Raw genomic sequence first — 21519 nt, 5'->3', positions numbered from 1 at the left:
GAACTGCCTGTGATAACATGAAGTCTACAACACCTAACCTCTAGGAGACGAGAAGTTCAGATAACTACTCAGTGCTTGACGGGACCCTGAAGCTTCCCAACCCTACCAAGGAGGCCTAGGTCAGAAGGAAAACTGCTCACAAAGTAAGTTTCCTGGGAGATGATTGATGCATGTGCTTGAAGGAGGTTGAGGGAAAATACTCAGTACCAGAGTAAGTTCCCAAGTAGGAAGTCGAGTTTCTTAGGTGAACAAGACCGCTCCAAGCTCTTGAACTACACCGAGGGTTCTGAGGGCGATGAGAGGTCCGCATCCTTCAGACAAACTAAACACAACGAGTCCTGTACCACCTCGCCAGTATCAACAGAAGGAACCTCCTCGGTTCTGAAAAACATTCAGATCTTATTTACTGAACAGGAACTGAGTGGAGAGAAGTCCTTTTGATGTGACCAATCACAGCAGCAGACGGCTCAGCTTGGGGTTAAGGAGCTACTAGGGTTAATAACCAAAGACTTTGGAGCTTACCAAAGGCAGTTACCCTTAAATCACCCCTCTGAATTGTTCTTGTACTCGTAAGCCTCCTTCAAAGGTTGGCATGCTCATCTTGAAGAGCTCATGGTCTTGGAGCATGGAATGTACAGGACAACCAAGTCCACATTAGTTAGAATTGAGTGTAACTTCCTCAGACTTTATACAATTCAAGGAGGTAGGTGTGGGCACTCCATCATTCAGCTTCCGAGAGATTTCCCAAAAGGCAGAAGGGGGTCCTCTGCTCCAACAAATAATTCTGGGACCATGAATAGAAGACCTCCAGCTTCCTGCCGAAGAGAAGAGGTCTAACATAGGTCTTTTCCAAGTAGACGGAAGAAAAAATAGGATAAACCAAGGGATGTCCTATGACAAAATGCTCAACGCGGATACATTGTAAATATCCTATTGTCAACTTGCACATTGTCAAAGTAACTGCAATGTAACAGGGGAGAAGTCCTTCGGCTGCCCAGGAGTTGTGTATCTACAACAGAGGAGATGTCCTATGAGGCAATCCCTTATGATGACATACCACCAGTATGCTACTCATTGGAGAGGACGCTCTATGATTATAGGACACGCCCCAGAAGCAACATGAAAGAAATAAAAGAATGCATGCACACTGTAGAATTACTAACTCACCAACAGTAAGCCGTGAAGCAGAGTATCGAAGAGCAACAGCAAGAGATGCTTTGGCCCCACCCATAGACATACTAGCAATGCAGATACGGCCTGACAATAACTGATCAGCTACAGTGAGGAATCTAGCTCGAGAACTGAAATTATAATTGATAATTTTAAAAATCTGAGTCTTCAGAGAGCTAAATATTTTATTTTGAAGAACAATTTTTTCTGATACCTTTCTAGAGTTTGATCACAACAAAACATGGGAAACACTTAATAGTTCACACTCATAATACTCAGGTTTAAGAATTTCATGAAAAATTACTTTTCTTTTACGACATCACAGATTCTACGAATGTAGTTTTGTGTAGAGTACAGTTAAAAAATTTCAATACTAAATAAACACTTAAAGTCAGCCTGCTTACCTTTTAATCTGTGACACAAACTTTCCCTCGGCAGTAACATCACTGAACCTATTGAGGAGATTTTCACGAGGAACGCGGACATTATCAAACACTAGTTTTGCATTGTCAACACCATTCAATCCCATCTTATAACCCATGTCTTCAACACGAACATTGGGCATTACCTAAGGAGTAATGCAAGAAAACAATTGTCAACACAATGGTTAAAAGTACCAAGCAGACTGTTAATGATAAATTTCATATCCCTACCAAAACATTTTTAAGTCTTACATTTTCATTGGTGTAAAAAAAAAAAAGAAAAAAACATATAAACAAGTTCCTACTGTCATATTCAACATTCTATAAATAAAATGACATCTACATATTACCTATGTGATAACTATCCAATCTTGATATATTCTACCACATTGATTACAAAGTTGATAATACTCACATTCAAATCATTGTCACGAATACGAACTAGAATTCCGTGAATGCCATGATTTACATCTTCAACAAACATCTGTGCAAATACCACAACATGCTTGGCATGGACTGCTCCATTGGTGATACCATATTTCTGTGCCAGTGTGTTGGGGTGTTGACAATGAATTCATCTAGAAACATTTAGTTGGTAAAATTATCCAACAGTCATAAATATACATTTTAAATAAGAAATTATAAGCAAACAGTACATTATTTTGTAACAGGCATACTGATTATCAGATCAAATCATCTTACTCCTAATAATGGGGACATGATTCAGAAACTGTTCAAGGAGTATTTACCCACCTCTATCACCTACTGAACAAACACTTCTCTGCAGACTAATAAAGGTGTTGGGATTTACTTATATTCAGGAATTTAATATGATAAATTGTTAATCAATTAGTACTTTTCATAACTAACAAACCTCTGGTCTTCATGTAGGGGAATTTCTCTAGCGCCTGCTGGAGCCAAGTTAAAATAGCAACGAGAGACAGCCAATGGTGGTTAAGGAGGCAGGCGCAGCCTGACCTTGTTTATTAACAACAACGCTGTGACATATCAGTTTCTCTCTAACCACCTTCATAGCAGGACAGTGCTAATACTTTTCTAGCCAAGAAGCTGGTTGTTTTAGCACTGCCTGCATTTTTATGCCTTGATGTTTTGGTTTTTCATTCTTTTTTGTCGTCGTTGAATTAACGGTGACCCTACTGAAAACCAGTAGTCTTGCAATGATGGACCTCATTAGTGACTTTCTCTGGCCAATGACCATTTCACTAACTTAATTTCTCACCAAATGTTAATAAACTGAATGGCATCAGCCATTTTGCTAACCTATTTTCTCGATGCCTTCTTGCAACTGTTGTAATGTTTTTATCATTAATAGCATTAATACAAATTCACATGTCATCAGTAAACTCATTTTGTTGGTCAGCCATAGCTACAAGGCATTTACGACCAAGCAATGAACCCAGAGGCACACCACTGTGACCTTTTGCCAATAACAGAATGTCTATTTAATGACCACTCTTTTCTGTTCATCAGCTAGTATTACATCCAGTCACTTGCTTTATCTATACTAATACCTAGACTTCTTATTTTTGCCAGTAATTTTCATAGCACAATATCAAATACATACTTTTACCACATGTACCGAACATGATATGAAAGAATTAAAAAAGAACTAAAAAAAATCTTCAATTGTGAAATCTATGCAGGCTAGCTAGACTTGCTGGTGCAATATGCTGCAGTTTCCAACCATTCATTCCACATAACAATATTACACTGTACGACAGATGAGACAACAAATGGAAATTAGAACAAAAATAGTTTGTAAGTTGTGTTTACGAAATATTTATAACTAGTATGAACTGCACTACAGGGAATATGTGGCTGTTTGTACAGCTGGGCATAACTGATTTGTTTTGTTTCAAAAGTTGCCTAGTCTATGAAGCCTGTGTCTGCTAATTTATTTACCAGAAATGCCTTAACAGATGACAGTTGTAACTTTGAATGGTTTAAGCCGAGGTACTGTATATACCTGAACTTCCCTACACAGTGCAAGAAAATATACTAATTCATATAGTACGTAGTGTTTCCCCGTATTCGTGGGGGATGGGTATACCAGACATCCCCCGCAAATAGCTAGAACTAGTGAATAGTTGAAAACCCTATAAAACTTATCAAAACTGCCTATTTTGTAAGTTAAAACTCAAGAAAAACTTGTTAAAAATGTTTAAACCTGGTTTTTTAATAGTTTTATCACAAAAAGTTTATTTTATGATGAAATTCATAAAAAAAAATTAGGAAAATTTGTTTTAGATATTTTTCATGACAAATACCGCTAACAGGTGAATTTCCTGCAAATAATGGGGGTATATGTTCCAGAGAGAAATCCGCACATACGAGATTCTGTGAATCTGGAGTCTGTGAATACGGGGGTTGACTGTACTGTAATTACAAAATGCAGTTCTAATATAGGTATACTTTAATTTAACTGCTATCAATTCAACTTAAGTTCCTAAGTATTCTCACCTGTTTCCTTGTCATATATGGCTATAGTCTCCATTTCAACAGCATTGTTGCCATATCCCAATTCTGTCAGACCAAAGCACCCAATGTCTTGCAAATTGTCAATACCAGCTAGGAGTTTTTCATGGTGTCTTTCTGTGCCAAGTTTTAAGACAGTTCCTCCAAAAAGATTAAACTGGAATAAAATAATCAAATATCTTAATAAAACTACCAATTTAAATGATTGCCTCACATAGGGATTACTATGAAAAAGTATATAAAACAGAAGTTTTAATATGATTTCTGCAAATCACTTTATGCATACCACAGCATTACATATATCTTCATTACTAAAAATGACAATTTGTCCAAAATTGCATTTTTCCTAACTATACAAACCTGAGGTCCTTTTACAATAGGAAGGTACTAGCGGCAGCTGGATAGGTCGTAAGCTTTCGAACAAGGGGTTCGGTAGTTAACTGCTTGTCCGACAGGCGCGCGCGCACGACTGGGAGGTAAACAAATCACTTTTGCTTTTGGCCCAAGCAAAAAACTGCAGAGTGAGGGGTGGCATGAGGTGGGACTATGTGTAAAAGGACCTCAGGTTTGTATAGTTAGGAAAAATGCAATTTTGGACAAATTGTCATTTGTTCCGACACGGCATACAAACCTTCGGTCCTTTTACAATAGGAAGACTCACTTCTTGGTGGGAGGAATCTGAGTCTTTTGTGAACAGACTGGTGTTCGCCCAACCTTGGAAGTCTCCCTGGTCGTAAGAGCGAGGGAGGGATCCAAGCCTCTGTCCGATTGATCGGGCGTGTGCACCGCAGGATCAATGGTCAGACCTCTGGACCGAGTACTAAGAGAGAGGCAAGCGTATCTCTTCGTACCAGCAATGTAAGAACTTGTTCCTGTACAGGAGCAAATATAAAGTCATGGGTTTGACTCTTGTAGGCATCCACTTCCCCCCCTTGTAGGAGGAAGTGGTGGATATTCTGCTCCTATCCCTAGTGAAAGGGATAGGATGGGGCTCTGTCATATAGCTCACCTGCATCTCGTCCTCATCAGCGTAGTGACGACCGTGGCCCTCTGCCCACAGGTAGAGGAGGAGGAAAAAGATGAGAAGAGGGAGCCAGTCACTCACTCACTCACACATCCATCCACACAGTCACACCAGGACTCGATGCTGTTTCAGCCTGCGAGGGTCTGGTTAGCTACACAACTTGTTGAGCAGCCACCACGGGTCCCAAGGAAAAGGTATCCAAGGACCTGTGGGCAATATCCCGAAGGTAGAAGGACGTAAAGGTAGTCTGGTTAGACCAGACCCCTGCCTTCAGGACCTGCGCCACGGAGAAGTTCTTACGAAAACGCCAACGAGGGGCCAATACTTCTGACTTCGTGAGCTCTCGGACGGGACGTACGGATGTCGTCACTACCATCAGCCTCATACGCCTCCTGATGACCTCACGCAGCCAGAATGAAAGAGTGTTCTTGGATACTTCTTTCTTGGTTACCCCGGTGCTAACGAAGAGGCGTCGACACTCAGGCCTGAGGTGTCGAGTTTTCTTCAGATAGCGCCGTAGCGCCCTCACAGGACAAAGCAGCATCTCATCCGCATCGAATTATCGGTGAATCCATTAGGGAGGGAATCGTGAAGGACTCGAACCTGTCGTCAGGGACCGACGGTTTCTGAGTCTTCGCAACGAAGTTCGGGACGAAATCGAGCGTCACAGATCCCCATCCCCTGGAGTGTCGTACATCATAGGAAAGACCATGAAGTTCCCCTACTCTCTTCGCCGATGCCAGGGCCAGCAAGAAGAGGGTCTTGAGGGTCAGATCCCTGTCTGACGACTCTTGGAGTGGCTCGAACGGCGTTCGAGTCAAACTCCTAAGGACGAGAGTTCAACATCCCACGGCAGGGGGTGCCTGAGTTCCCTGGGTGGGCAAGACCTTTCGAAGCTCCTCATAAGCAAGGAGATCTCGAACGAGTTCGAGATGTCCAATCCCCTCAGTTTCAGGACGAGAGCCAGGGCGGCTCTGTATCCTTTGACTGTGGGGACTGAGAGGAGCTTCTCTCGGCGAAGAAACACGAGGAAATCCGCTACCTGCTGAAGATGCTCTGAGAGGGGAGATAGACCCCGTCTACGACACCACCACAGAAGACGGCCCACTTCCCCTGGTACACAGCTGCAGAGGACTGACGGACGTTTCCAGCCATCTCTGTTGCTGCGCTACGAGAAAAGCCTCTCGTTCGCAAGAGATGGTGGATAACAGCCAGCCGTGAAGTCGTAGGGACTGGACTGCTCGGTGGTACCGCTCGACGTGTGGCTGGGCGAGAAGGTTGTGCCAAGGGGGAATCTCTCTCGGTTCTCCTGCGAGAAGAGCCAGCAGGTCCGGATACCAAATGGCCAGGATCATCCTGAGATTCGGGGTGACCAGTGCTCGACTGATCACCTTGCGAATCAGGCTGAACGGGGGAAAGGCATAGACGAAGAGGTTGTCCCACGGGTGTTGAAGAGCGTCCTCTGCAGCTGCCCATGGGTCCGGCACTACGGCTGAGAAGAAAACCTGAAGCTTTCTGTTGTGCCGGGTGGCGAACAGATCCACGACTGGTCGCCCCCCCAGGTCGCAGAGCCTTTCCGCCACGTCCTGGTGAAGAGACCACTCGGTCCCTATCACCTGATCCCGACGGCTGAGCGTGTCTGCTACTACATTCCTCTTCCCTGGAATGTAGCGTGCCGACAGCTCTATTGAGTGTGCCTCGCCCACTCGTGCACCTGCCGAGTCAACTGGTACAACGGGTAGAGACACTAGGCCCCCCTGTTTGTTGACGTAGGCCACTACCGTGTGTTGTCGCACATCAACACCACTGAGTGTCCCATCAAGCGGTCCTGGAACTCTTGGAGAGCGAGGAACGCTGCCTTGAGTTCCAGTACATTGATGTGAAGGTGCTTGTCGTTCTCGTCCCACACTCCTGAAGTCAGCAACTCCTCCAGGTGTGCGCCCCATCCCTCGGTCGATGCGTCTGAGAACAGCTGCATGTCCGGGGGGGGAGTGCGCAGAGGCACTCCTCTTAAGAGGTTTCCTGTCGGCCACCACCAGGCTAGGTCCTGCCTCACCTCCGGTGTCAGTGACACTGGAAGCTTGGGGGATCCGTCGCCTGTGACCAACTCTCCTTTAGTCTCCACTGGAGAGACCGCAGGTGAAGACGCCCGTGAGGGACTAAACTTCTCGAGTGACGACAGGTGTTTTCCGCGATCACGACTTGCCATCGCTGAGCTACCTGTTCCTGCCGAGACAGGAAAACTGGTTGGCTGCCTCCCTGAATCTGCTGATCCGCGAGTCTGCGGGGAAGACTCGCCCTGCTACCGTGTCGATCAGCATACCCAGGTACTTCATCCTCTGCTTGGGCTCGAGATCGGACTTTTCGAAGTTCACAACGATCCCCAGATCGCGACAGAACTCGAGCAGTCGATCCCTGTCCTGTAGCAACTGCGAGCGGGAGCTCGCCAGGACTAACCAAATCGTCGAGATACCTCATCAGACGTATCCCGTGCGAATGGGCCCAAGCAGACACCAGAGTGAACACTCGCGTGAACACCTGTGGGGCGGTTGAGAGACCGAAGCAAAGTGCCCTGAACTGGTACACCGTCCCGTCGAGGATGAAGCGGAGGTACTTTCTGGAGGACTGATGAATGGGTATTTGGAAATACGCATCCTTCAAGTCCACTGAAAGCATGAAATCGTTCTCCCTGATGGAGTCGAGCACGGAACGTGCCGTCTCCATCGTGAACCGGGTCTGGCGAACAAACCGGTTCAGAGGAGAGAGATCTATCACCGGGCGCCAGCCTCCCGTAGACTTTTCCACCAGGAAGAGTCGACTGTAAAAGCCCGGTGACTGATCCGTGACGATTTCTACAGCTCTCTTGCTCAGCATGGTCTTGATCTCCTGTCTCAATGCTACGTCCTTCGATGACCCTGGAACGTACGGATGCTGTTTGGACCGGGTTGGAGGTGAGGGGTGGCCGAGATTCGAAGGGGGGTAATAGATATCCCTCCCGAAGGACATCTACAATCCAGGTTCTCGGCGCTGTAGCGCTGCCAAGTTGCCCAATGGCTGGCAGGCACCCCCCCCCACTTCCGGCAGCAGGTGAGGGGGAACGCCGTCCCTAGCGTTTCCCCCTTTCTTCGACTTCTTCCCAGAGCCTCCTCGGGAGAAGGAGGGCTGGGAGGAGGCTGGTTACGGCTCCCCTTTGTAGAAGTCGAAGAAGACAGAGTCTTTCCCCGGGGCTTCGACGCGACTACCGTCTTAGCCACCGAGGAAGCGCTAGCCGAGCTCTTTGGCTTGGCCGCAGTCCGAGGCTGCCCAGAAGCCTTCGAGGCTGCCTGGTGAACCAGACGGTCACTGTCGTCAGTGCGCCGTCTGTCCACCGCAGCGTCCACCATCTCTCCTGGGAAGAGAGACGTGGAACTCCGTAGAGGTCCGTTGCGTAGTCCCAATGCCGCTTCACGCCCAGCCGCCCTGGAAACCCGAGTAAGGACAGCGTCCCTACGTCGGAGAACCAGGTTGGCCCACAGGTTCACCGTCTGGTGGGCAAGGAAGGAGATGGCTCTTCCCCCAGACTGGCAAAGTCTCCTAAAGGCCGAGTCATCTTCGGGAGAAATTCCCCCGGAGTTGGCTGCGACCTTAGATACTGTGAGGGACCACAGATCTAACCAGGAGACGGCCTGGAAAGCTGCCATGGCAGTCGATTCCAGGCCGAGTGCCTCTTGCTTCGAGAACCATAGGTTCTCGGACAGGAAGCTGCTGCAGAGACACACCCGGAGTCAGCCTGGCTAACTCCGGTTCACCTGTTTGGGCGGCATCGGGTCCTCAGATGGCACGTAAAAAAACGCCGCTGTCGCAGCAGAGGAGGTGGAAGCAGCTTGCTCGACCTGCCAGACTTGAGAGAACCGTCTTGCCAGAGACAAGAGATTCTACCTGGTCCAGCACTGAGTCGGCAAGCTCGGAACGCAGCAAACCCACCGTCGGTCTGGGTTCCCTCTTCGGGCCCCAGAACGACTCGAGCCGGGACGTGGGCTCGGATGGTGGGAGCGGCGATCCTTCCCCGAGGTCGTTGTGCTGACGAATCAGCGCAATTACCTCGGCAAAGTTCCTCTGGATCTCAGGAGTTACTGCGTCCTGCGGAGTAGGACCATCCAGTCCCTCGAACAGGAGCATCTCCCGAGACCCTCCCCCCTCGAGGGGGGGAACAGCGACAGACCCCTCTCGGTCTCCTCCAGCCACTTGTGCATACGACCTGGCCGGTCCGAGAACCGTGCCTGGTACGTAGGATTGATTGATTGATTGATTGTGAGTTATCTGGCGTCACAACTACCAGGGTCACCGACGCCGAATACTAAATGTGATCTTTTAACTTTTATAAATATATTATAACAACATTCAAAATAACTTTATTTTTATGAGAGATATATAAATTTTATTTAAAAAAATAAATTAAATTTCTGATAAAAATATAAATAATATTACGATAAAAGATTGATTGATTGATCACATAACAGTAAAACTATTAAAAGAAAAAAAATGTATATACTAAGACAGCACAGCTGTCAGATATATTTGAGAAGACCAGCTTCTTTGATAAAGAGGATAACGTTATTACACACATGCTTTCTCCCAACAGTTTTGGCATGCTATAGTTACCACCTGCTTCACTATTATAAGCCTAAAAATTATTCCTAAAGTTCCACTAAGACTTGGGACACAACCAGCAAATGCCTAACAGTCAGTGGAACTAAGCAATCATCACAGAATGGCTCATTCTCCCCATCCATCAAATAGCCGTGAGTTAAACGCGTATGGCCAATACGCAATCTACACAATACAACCTCCCACTTCCTTGGTATTAGGTCATATTTCCAAGGGTGTGTCTGTCTAGTAATTTCTTTCATTTTGTTGGGGCCTACTCTGTCCCACTGAATGCCCATAAATACTGGACAGATTTTCCATATATCAAAAAATGTATCACACGATATGGAACAGGGCATTTTCTCGGTACTAAAGTTGCGCTGCTGATTTGGCTCGCTTGTTCTGCCTCTTCGTTTCCCGATACGTTCACATGGGCAGGAACCCAACAAAATGAAACAATGCTGCCTCTATTTTGGTGCAAGAAGATCGACTGCAAGTCTTCAACAACCAAGGGATGATCTGTATTAAAGACTTCCAGGGACTGTAAGGCACTTTTGGAGTCACAAAATATTGTGTAGCTACACACTGGGAGTGTTACAATATGTTCCAGTGCTACTAGGATGCCATACAATTCAGCTGTAAAGTTTGAGGCAATAGAAGGAAGTGCACCTCTTCGGTTAAAAGATTGGCTATAAACTCCATATCCAACGCCGGCATTGGACTTGGAGCCATCAGTAAATATAAAACATGTATCTATATGCTCTGATACATGCTCTAAAAATATTGCCCTTATTTCCTCATCAGATTTATTTCTCTTGCTCCATTGAAGTACCTGCAGAATTTCACATCCGGTAACCTCCAGACAGGAGTACTGGGATACACAAAGGGAATAATGGGATATTTGTTAATATTTGTATCCTCTAAAATTTGTTTTATTCTATAGCTAAAAGGAATGGGATACCTTGGATGACTTTCATAAAAACCATTAAAAAATATTTCTATTTGCCACAGCAAATGCCTGAGATTTGGGAGGGATCTTTGACGCTCTAAACCAGTAATCCGTAAGGTTAATGATGACTGGCGATAGAGTTCAAGAGGCATCTCTCCTGCATCAACTAGCAAACTAGATATTGGGTGACGAACGGAAAAAAAAAAGCTCCTGTGGCTATATGAATAGCTGAATGATGTACTGAATCTAAAAGTTTTAAGTTAGATGAAGAAGCTGAAGAATATATTTCAACACCATATGACAGCTTTGACAAGATTAAAGATTTATGAAGCCTTAGTAAAAGATTTCTATCAGCTCCCCAACTGGTGTGAGAAAGCACCTTCAAGATGTGTAGAGCTTCTAGGCTCTTTGCTTTTATATGTTTGATATGGGGGACCCAAGTCAATCTACTGTCAAAAACTAGGCCTAAGAAGCGTGCTTGTTCTACACATGGGATTCTACGGCCATACAAATAGAGGTCTGGATCAGGATGCACTCCCCTGATCTGACAGAAGTGGACAGCAGTAGTCTTGCTTACAGAGATTTTAAAACCCTGTTTCTCAGCCCAACTTACTATTTTATTTATTATTGTTAATTGTAGCTTTCTTTCTGCTACAGTCATCCGGGTGGCAGCAAAGGATATAGACAAATCATCCACAAACATGTCTTTAAAACCTCTCTTGGAATGACAGCTGCAACACTGTTTATGGCTAGAGCAAAAAGTGGGGGTTACACTGAGAACACTGCCCTGGGAACACCTTCTTCTTGGCACCTTTTCTCTGATAAAGTACTGCCAACTTTAACTTTAAAATACCTACGATGTAAAAAGGATTTCACAAATAAAGGTAATTTACTCGTAGACCACTATTATGTATAGTCTTCAGAATCCATGTCTCCAAGCAGTGTCATATGCCTTTTCTATATCAAAAAAACACTGTCACATGATGTTGCTTGGAGGCAAAGGCTTCACAGACAGAGGTTTCAAGTTGCAGTAAGATGTCCAGGGTAGAGTGCATTTTTTCGAAAACCACACTGAAGAAGGTGTTAGAATATTGTTGTGCTCTAGATACCACATCAGTCTTACATTTACCATTTTTTCCATCAATTTACATAAACAGCAAGTTAAAGCAATGGGGCGGTAACTTGCTGCACACAGGGGATCTTTTCCAGGCTTAAGGACGGTAACATGGTGGCTAATTCCCTATATGGTAGGGTAGCTGCTTTCATCCCATATTCTATTGATAATACTTATTATAAAAAGTTTTGTGTTCTTCGAATGTGTTTAAAACATTTCATAAGGAATCTCATCTGGAACCAGGGGGCAGTGTTCTTGCTCCTAGATAAAGCAGAGTATGGGAGAGGCAGACCTAACGCTCCCTCCTCGCTCTTCGCTGGCAGAACCAGTGGGCTTGGAAGACTGCAGGCGATCGTCAACCCGCGGTGGCGATCGAGCTGCAGGCCTAGTCGAGCCGTCTCGCTGTGGAGAACGGCTGGACCGAGAACAACGGCCCCGGTCTCGTGTGTCAGAGGAGCTGGTGCTGGTCGCCGTACGATCGCTCTCTGTGAGAGTGACGGTCAGGCGACCGGCGAGCTCCACTGTCACGGTGAGGACGGTGCGTATCCTCACGGCGCGTCACGTCGCTGGTACCAAGCCGTGGCTGGTGCCGGCGAACGGGGGGGGACCTCTTCCCAGTCTCAGCCCGTGGCCGGTCGTGGACCGTCACGTCCGCCCGGGTAGCCAGCTGCTCGCCGCGAGAGCGAGAGCTGGTCTGGTGAGAGTCGTGTGAGCGGCTGTCACCAGTCTTCCGCTCCGTGCCGTGAACCTGACGCTGAGCTGGCTCAGAGGTCCTGGGTTCCTAGCTGCACGGTCGCTGGGTATCGACCGTACACCGGTACCGGTACCTCTCGGAACGAAAGGAGGCCGAGAACCGGACCCTGCTGCCGTGGTCGAACCACTAACAGCAGGTGAGGAAGTGCCGGTGTTAGCCGCACTCCTCTGTCCCCGTAGTCTTCTTCCTTGCGGAAGAAGAGACGGGTCCTGCCCCCGAAGGAGCAGGGTGACCAGCGGAAGAACCCCCCAACGTCTCACCGGAGCGAGACGGGCCCTTAGAAGCTCCCGAAGGGAGACTTCTTAGGGGGGGGAGGCGACCTTCTTCTTCTTAGGCGGGGGAGCCTTAGAAGAAGAAGGGGAAGAGGCGGCAGACGACGACGACGACGAAGAAGGACGATGAAGACGACGACGACACCTCCTCCTCTTCTTCTTCTTCGTCAACCTCCTCAGGACCGATGTCAGATCTGTCATCCAGGGCGGAGCCGGGGCTGCTTTGCCGAAGCAACAGGGCCCGGACGCACCTGTCCGAACAGATCGGCATCGGGAGCAGCGGCGCCACGAACAGGAACAACGTCAGCAGGTTGCAGGCATCACAGGAACAGCAGTGGAGACGGCAGGAGCAGGTACAGGAACGGCAGCAGTGGTCGGCAACGTCACGTCCGTGAACAGCGGCTGGGCAGGTACGGCAGGCTGTACAGGCGGTCCAGGTGGACGGACCACGGCGGAACCGACATCCTAGTACTGTGGAGGTCCAGGGGCGAGCTCTTCGGGCACACGAAGTCCCGTCGCGGCAGCACGGCAAACCCAGGCGGCGCATCACACTCCCCCGTGGTACGGCGGACTGGCCCCTGCACCGATGTAGTTGGTGTGACAGAGACCGCAAGTGCGGGGTGTAACACCAGGTGAGGAGGTGAAGCATAGCCGGCGTTGAAAGGGTCGTGGGTGGTGGTCGTTACCGTAGCATGCGTGACCGCCACAGAGCCAGCGAGATGGTAGAGCAGCCCTGGACACTCGGCACGCCCTGCAGACCCAACGATGCCCACACAGAAATGTCCGAGTCGTCCTTCGCGGCAACCGGTAACCTGAGGAGGAAGCAAAGGTCGGGTGATTAGCAGGATCCTCTACCCCGCTCGCGCGAAGACGAACGGATAGAGGACCCAGAGTACAACTCGACATCGGGGTATCTAGCGCCCTCCTCCACACCGACAGGTCGGTGAGGAGAAGGACCTAGAAACCCCCCCCAAAAACCCCCCCCGAAGGGGAAGGCGCCAAACATGGGAGCTGAGCGGGCGGCAGGAAAGAAGACGAAGTGTCCGTAACCAAAGGAGTCGCGGGAGAGCTTTCCGACGACTCCTTTGCAGGCCTTCGCTTCTTCCTACCTTCGTACAAGCCCCACTGCGCCTCCGACCAATTACAACATACTTCAGCAAGGGCTTCGGCCTCGGGTGCATTCGCGCCCCCTTCCCGACATACCGCGCGCACAAAAATCTGTTGGATCAATTTCAGTGGGGAACGAGCGGAACTTTCCACATTTACGGCCCTCGTTACCCACCTGGGGCATAATCTCCCCCCCGGGGGGGTAGCGAGGCGTGATTCCATGATTGATCAAAAATTCACAAATGATGAAAAAAAGAGGAAATGATTGTACTTACAATATGATTCACACACAACACAACCAAATACTCATGAAAGCAAACGACGAGAAGCGGGCAGAGAGCGTCGAACACACGTCCACTCGCTGTGAGGCCGAAAGCAAAAGTGATTTGTTTACCTCCCAGTCGCGCTGCGCGCGCCCTGTCGGACAAGCAGTTAACTACCGAACCCCTTGTTCGAAAGCTTACGACCTATCCAGCTGCCGCTATAGTACCTTCCTATTGTAAAAGGACCGAAGGTTTGTATGCCGTGTCGGAACAAATATTGCTTTCTGGTGCACCTTTCGGATGGATATCCGAGACAATTAAATTGTTGTTTTAGGGGGGCCGGCAGGAACCCTTATATATGGGGGTATAGGGCGAAAATGCAGTCGTGAAAAAAATTCATGGAGCTTCATATGGCAATTAAGAATACGTATACTACGAAATATTTCGTCAAAATTCCTTTCTTACTTTCGTAGTTACCGGGTAATTAGTAAACATAACTCAATAAGCCTAAAACATTCATCCGTACCAAGAAGATGCAATATTCTCCTGTTATTGTAAATTTTGATAATTATTGTCAAAGAAATTGTGAGAAATGGCATCTGTAGAGATTCCGTGGGTCGCAGAGGGCTGTATCAAGTTGAACCATGATTCAGTGCAAGCACAGACTTCAAGTAGACTACACGTGAGTTTCACCTCTGACATTCGCTTGCTTTTTACACTATGGTTTTATCTATGTTTTTGACAAGAATTTTATCATGTCGATGAGGAAAAACAAGGAAAACATCTCACTAACATAAAGATGAAGAAAATTCGCTCTAATATGATTACAGAATATCATAATATATGTGATATTAGCGTAGTTATTGAAAGAGTGAGAGGGAGGGTTGCGTAGTAAGTAAACGCCCCCGTCTTGCCTGAAAGCACACGTCACACTGTCCCCCAGCTACGTCTTTGACCAAAAGATCTTAATTTATGATAAATAACATAGTTTTGGTTTGTTAATACCCAAAAGGAATATGAAATTCATAATAATAATGATTTATTAACTTTGTCTTTGTAAAAAGAGAGTAGCCTACAACTTCGAATTTCACCTCAGCATACTAGGAAAACACCTAGCTAACATACAGAAGAAGAAAATTCGCCGTAATAAGCCAGTTAGTGAAGGAGAGAGAGAGAGTTGCGTAGGAAGAAGTGGCCCGTCTTGCCTGATGCACTGCCCCCAAGCTACGATATATGAAAGCAAAGCATCATCATTTATGATTAAATTATGATAAATAAAATAGTTTTGGTTTATTAATACACAAAAAGAAATATACATTCATAATAATCATTATTTATTAACATTGTCGTTATTAAAATACGAAAAAAAACTTTGAAAGCCCGTACCTCAAAACCATAGTTATTGACCTTCAAAATCGATCTTCTCACTTAGTTTTAAAGCTATAACATTGGAATTTGGTATATAACTCAGAAAGACATTATAGAACAATCAAATGAAACCCCTTTTTTCCAATTTTTTGTTTGCATCTTTTTTTTTTTAATTTTGTTTTTCCTATTTATAGGGTTTATTTTTTACCATAATGAAAAATTCATATTCTAGCAAAAAATGACTTTTAGAAAAAAAAAAATCCTCATTTGATTGAAGGTCCTACATCAGTCCTATATGGTAGTAATCCCAGGTCTTAATATTAAATATCAAGGAGGAGATAGAATTTGAAAAATGTTATTTTCGGGATAAATCGCCCTGGCGTCACAAAACCGAAGGTCAGAGGCGAAAATCATATGCGGTTTGGGAGATGTCCCAAGTCACCTTATTAGTGGTATGAATATCAAAGTCCTGTCCTTAAAGAATGGCATTAGCCGGCCGGTCCCCCTTAAGTGAAAACTACACATAACAGCAAGATATTATCTACCCTTCAAGTGTGGGCAAACTTAAGAACTACTGCAAAAATGGTCAAGTTGATTTGACAACAAATAAGTTAGGTTGATTTGATGACAAGTGACAGATCGTATTGACAAGAAAATTTTTTTAATGACTCAAGAGTATGGACAATGTTTTCATCATACTGAAAATTCTGATAGTTTCCATGATGACCACACCAAGAGTCAATACATTCAAGAATTAACGATAATGGAAATTACCAATAAACTTTTCCACCTTTATCCATTTCCGAATAGATGTATTCTAAGACAATGGACTATAACCTTTGAACCAAAGATATATGAGAATCTATTGGTTTCCTTCTCTAGGTGTTTCATACAATGCCATAGCTTATTGCATCAAGGAAGGTGGAGAGCTATCTGTTCTCATATACCTCTCCAATCCCTGTACCTGGATCTATTATCTCCCCACTCTCTTCCTATTATTGAGAGGAGTGTGTTGCTACTGAAAAGTATCCTATGCTCTAGATTATCTTTACAGTATGCTGTCTCCCTCACCTCTCTCCCCCTGCCCCTAATACAACCTTCCTCTGTTGGGTCTATTGTGAAAGGGCCGATGAGCTAACTTCTGTGGGAAAGAGGGTCTTGTTGACCTATGAGAGGTGTTATGTCTCACGGGTCTCTTTTGAGGTAATTGTTGATGTTGTCTTACCTCATTAGAATTAGCCTGGCTTCCAGATGTTTTCCTAACTGGTTGCTGGACTAATCTGTCATTAGTATCCATTCTTCTTCTATCTATAGCAGCTTCTAGTATACCCACTGGCAAAAGCAATTGCGACGCTAGGATATCCCCATTTCGCACTGCTAATAGGGAATCCAAATCAATATTGCAGCTTAATCTAGCCAATGCTGCATCTCTCCTCATCAACAGGATATTAGCCCATACTTTGGCACTCAATTTCGTCAAGTACGCAATTGCTTTTGAACCCAATTGGAGCAATCTGAAAAACATGGTCTCACCCACTAATTTTCTTGTTGATTCTGAGGATGCAATTTTTGCTACTGCCGTTGACCAAAGGTCTAACCAAGAAGCAGTCTGAAAGATAGAAGCCGTTGCTTCCAATGCAGCAGCCTCCTGATAAGTCATCGACGGGCATTCCATCGTAACTTGATCCAAGGTTAATCCAGGTTTTAACCTTACCGCATCTGGGTTGATTTGTCTTGATAGCAAAGGAACCATAGGTGTCGCATAATATTTCCTATGTTTCAGCAATGGCGGGGTAATAAACTTAAATGATCTATTTGATCTTAACGAATTATCCCTTCCAGCAATCCTTGCATTGCCATGCTGTAAAACTGATTCTGCATGACTTGAGCAAGGTAATTCATACAACACCTTTTGTATCCTTTTTCAGTCCAAATATTTTTTTCATGTCGATTCCTGGAGGAAGTATACTGGCAGGTTATCCTCGCAGACTCCTCGAAAGGTTATTGCATTGTCGAATCAAATCAACCACCTCCGCATATGAAGCCAGAAACTCCTGGTTTTCCCCTTCCTCCAATTCCCAAGTTATTGGGTTCGGCTGCAGGAAAGCTAATTCACTTCTATCCACTGAGAAACGCTCAGGTGTGTCATGGACGTCCGACCCTAACGACCGTGGCATCTTTGATCTCTGATGGTCGATGTTGGCTCAATCTTGAATAGCCACTAGGAGCGTGACCGCCCTAACTGCTTCTATGCTCGCAGATCTAGAGCGAGAACTCCGTCTATTCTTCCAAGATGACGGTTCTCGCAAAATCGAACTAATTTCCCCTCTATCTCATTGGGCGGCCAAAGTTGACCTTGATCTCCTATCGTCGAGGTGAACAACGCCTTCCATCGGTGTATCAGGAGAGGTTTACCAACTCTTTATTATTGATTTGCCCTTTTAATGGGAGCTTTTTCACCCTTCCTTCTTATTTTGAAAGGTCTTAGCTGGTATACATTCTCCATTCTTCGTCGAATGCTGCCCACTCACTGTTGATTTCCCCAACGGCAGTGGAGTCTCTACTAACCACTTTGTCCTCACCGTTGGCATCTCCACAGTGGTCGCCATTCCAGTGGATGTCAATGCTTTCACCTGTTCAGGACGCATGTAAATGACGTCAGTCGTTAGCGTTAACTTTGCTAGCCACTGTCTTCTTCACTTTGTTGCTGACAGGGATGTGACAATCCTGGCTCGAAGATGAAGAAAAATTTACTCTTCCCCTCTTGGCACGAGGATCAGTCACGAAGTCCCTTATCCTCCAACGCTTGACTGGTACACGCAGTGACGTCACTGAATTTTGCGATGATGTTGAACTAGAGGAAGAAGACAAAGAAGGCGATTCACGTCTTTTCTTTTTGTCTTTCTTATCTATTTTTTCCTCTAGAGCTTGTAATTTTTTCATGACTGTGTGTACCAATGAGTCAGAAAGCCTATTCGTCTCCAGAGGCAACTAAGTAAGTGAGAGAAGCAGCGGGCTGTGAAGTCATGGTGTCAGCCATGCCTGTGTGTGACGTCGGTTGTGACGTCGCATGCTTGTAGGGAGGACTGAGCAGCTACTGCTGATATCCCTGTGTGCTGCAAAACTGTTTCCAAAGTTCTGCATCGCTGGAAACATCAATGTAGTTGCCAGTGCTGTAGCATTCGCCCCCATAAATTGCAGGCCAGGGGGATGCGGAACATTCATAGTTGGCGGGCCCGGGTGGAAACATGACGCCATTATAGTTGAGATAACAACCCTTCCAAGGTTGGTAGGCCTAACACCGACCACATTCCTTCCATCCTCTGCGCATCAGAGGCTGAAATCTGGGACAAAGATAGCGATAATCCCCTCTCTCTGCCGGGAATGATGGAGTGTAAATATACACAAAATTACCCAAAACCCCTCCTAGAGTTTTCCGATAACGAATCGTTAGAAGAACTGAAGGGTGTGGGAAACATCAAAGGCAGGTGACAAAACATATGGAGCAGTCTGATGTATCACCGATACAAAAGAAGCCGACGACGCTTGGTCATCCAAAGATGGTGGCGTCTCCTTTCTTTCATACTGGCCTTTCCCATAAAACTTCATCCATTGTTCCAGCTGACCAACCACGACAAACGAACTGAACAAGGATTAGTAATAGTACATACGTTTTCTCTGCACCTATTGCATGTTGGATGAGGATCCATAGATACCGATGTTAAAAATCTTGAACAAGGAAAACTACTCACTCTAGGGCATTTCCTTTGTCTCTTGCAAGATCCCGAAGAAATTTCCCTTGGTGAAGCAAAATTCTCCATATCTCACAACATACACACATCTAGCAGATCACACCCACACTGAGATCACCCAGAGAGAGAGAGAGAGAGAGAGACGAGAGAGAGAGAGAGAGTAGATGAGAGAGAGAGGAGAGAGAGAGAATCGAGAGAGAGAGAGAGAGAGAGAGAGAGAGAGAGAGAGGAAAATATGAATTAAACGGGCAAACTAAACCGGCTTTAAACGGATAGAAAGTAATCACGTCTTATCTTAAAGGGCAGCAGGAAAGTAACTGAAAGGTCACGGGACCCCAAAGGCATTCTGGGAACTATAAAACCCTGTGACCTGGTACAGATGCCAATAGTCCCTGGATCACACAAGTTTTTTTTATTAATTCTACCGGTTTCCAGCTTGGCGCTAGTATTATCCTCATGTTAAGACCGAAGGTTTGTTCCATATATGAACAACAGCATGCTTACTGTTTATTGTGAATTGGTCTAAAAACAAAATAATTATGAAATAATGCTGGTGATTACAACATTGCAACACTCTTTAGGAATAACTGCCACTACTGAAGTTATCTGGATACATATGAGCAATTTCCCCAAGGTAAAATACGGTGGCAGTGAACTTTCTGATCTGACAAGAGAGAACATGTATGATCAAAAACCAAAAGGTAGCTCAATGACCATACTCAATCACATTTTCTGACTCATGGGAACTTGTTCTTGAAAGACAGCATAAAGCTCAAGTGGCAGACTGCAACCATCACAGATTTGGGACATCAGGTTGAAGAAGAAACATTGTAGGTAGGTACCCTAATGGCATTTCAAGAATAGCCCTTATCACGGTTTAAAGTCTATTCAACATGCGAGTGTGCATAATCAGTTATCTGAGATACAATGATTTGCTAAACAAATGAAACTAAGCTATGTTTATGAAATTTACATGGAATGTAAGTGGTTTAGTTCCCAAAATATAGCAACATACCTGGACTGTCATTTTGGTGGTCATTGCAGGGTCAATTATAGCAGCTAATTCATGTGCTGCAAATATTCTTAAAGGGTTGTTTCGGAAATCAAGACAGAGATAAAACCAGCATCACAATACGTTGCAACCTTGCTAGTGCAATTTCCCTTTCTTCGTGCAAAGGAAATATATACCGGGCTTCATCACTGATCACTCATAAACTCCCTAACAGAAAGAAAAAACTCAGTTAAAAAAAAAAATTATTAATGATGATTTATACTGGAAATCAGGGCCTAATTAAAAAAGCCCAATAAAGCACAGCAAATTATTTGCAGTTTTATAAAATTAATAAATATGGTAACAGACTGCAGGGTACAAACAAATACAGTAATTCATGCACGTAAATCGTCATTATATGCTTAGAAGCATTTAATACCAAGAATATTGCTAATCTGTTGGTGTTGTACCTGCATTCTCATTATCAGAAATTTCTTTGAAGTAAAAAGATTGAACTGAAAGAGACAGGAGGAAACTGGAAAAGTTGCAAGTCCTTAACCCTTCTTACTTACAAGGACCTTTATTAGAGGTTACGTATTAGTATTTTATACTGTAATGTGAACACACATTAAAAAGAAAACTACAGTGGTACCTCGAGATATGAAATTAATCCGTTCCGAAGGCGGCCTTTGTGTATCATGAGTTTTTTGTATCTTGGAACACATTTTACAACGTGTGCTAATCCGTTTCCAAGCCCCCCAAAAACACCACCCCAGTAAATTATATTTCCAGGTCCTAAAACACATGTTCTAGGGTTACGACGCCAGATCCAACGGAAGAAATATGACTCCAAAAAGGCAAAATACTGTACATACTTGAGTAATATTCAACTGCATGTAATGTTCAACCCCATTTTTACTGCATATATTAGGACTTTAGCATATGTCTCTTAGCAATAAGCCTAGCCTATGTTAGCGGTTGCTACTTTAGCCTAGTCTATGATTCTGACATCTAAACCTAAGAGCTAAAAGCTTAGAATATGCCAATAAAATGTATAAATAATCAGTATGTACTCATTTCAAATAATTATTAATTAATCATTAACTATAATACACAAACAAAAAAAACAAAAAACCTTCCAATCGATTGTTTACATTCAGCTCTTACCCGTCTTACGAGTATCGAACGAACGCTAAGCAATCATTTTTCCT

General features: G+C 45.0%; 1 protein-coding gene across 1 annotated transcript in view; it reads right to left on the bottom strand.

Moving 5' to 3' along the window:
- LOC135212213 (uncharacterized) overlaps positions 1-20723 on the bottom strand; it is a 36466-nt gene extending 15743 nt beyond the window's left edge. Inside the window, 9 exon segments of the mRNA XM_064245655.1 lie at positions 1168-1301; positions 1575-1738; positions 2008-2147; positions 2150-2170; positions 4074-4245; positions 20333-20427; positions 20430-20450; positions 20453-20517; positions 20698-20723. Coding sequence (XP_064101725.1) covers positions 1168-1301; positions 1575-1738; positions 2008-2147; positions 2150-2170; positions 4074-4245; positions 20333-20427; positions 20430-20450; positions 20453-20517; positions 20698-20723 — 838 coding nt within the window.
- Positions 20724-21519: the final 796 nt, after the last annotated feature.

The sequence above is a fragment of the Macrobrachium nipponense genome, chromosome 40 (assembly GCF_015104395.2).
Source record: "Macrobrachium nipponense isolate FS-2020 chromosome 40, ASM1510439v2, whole genome shotgun sequence".
In the NCBI taxonomy this organism is placed as follows: Eukaryota; Metazoa; Arthropoda; class Malacostraca; order Decapoda; family Palaemonidae; genus Macrobrachium; species Macrobrachium nipponense.
Note: the sequence above shows the minus strand (reverse complement) of the source record. Positions and strands in the feature narration are given on the sequence as shown.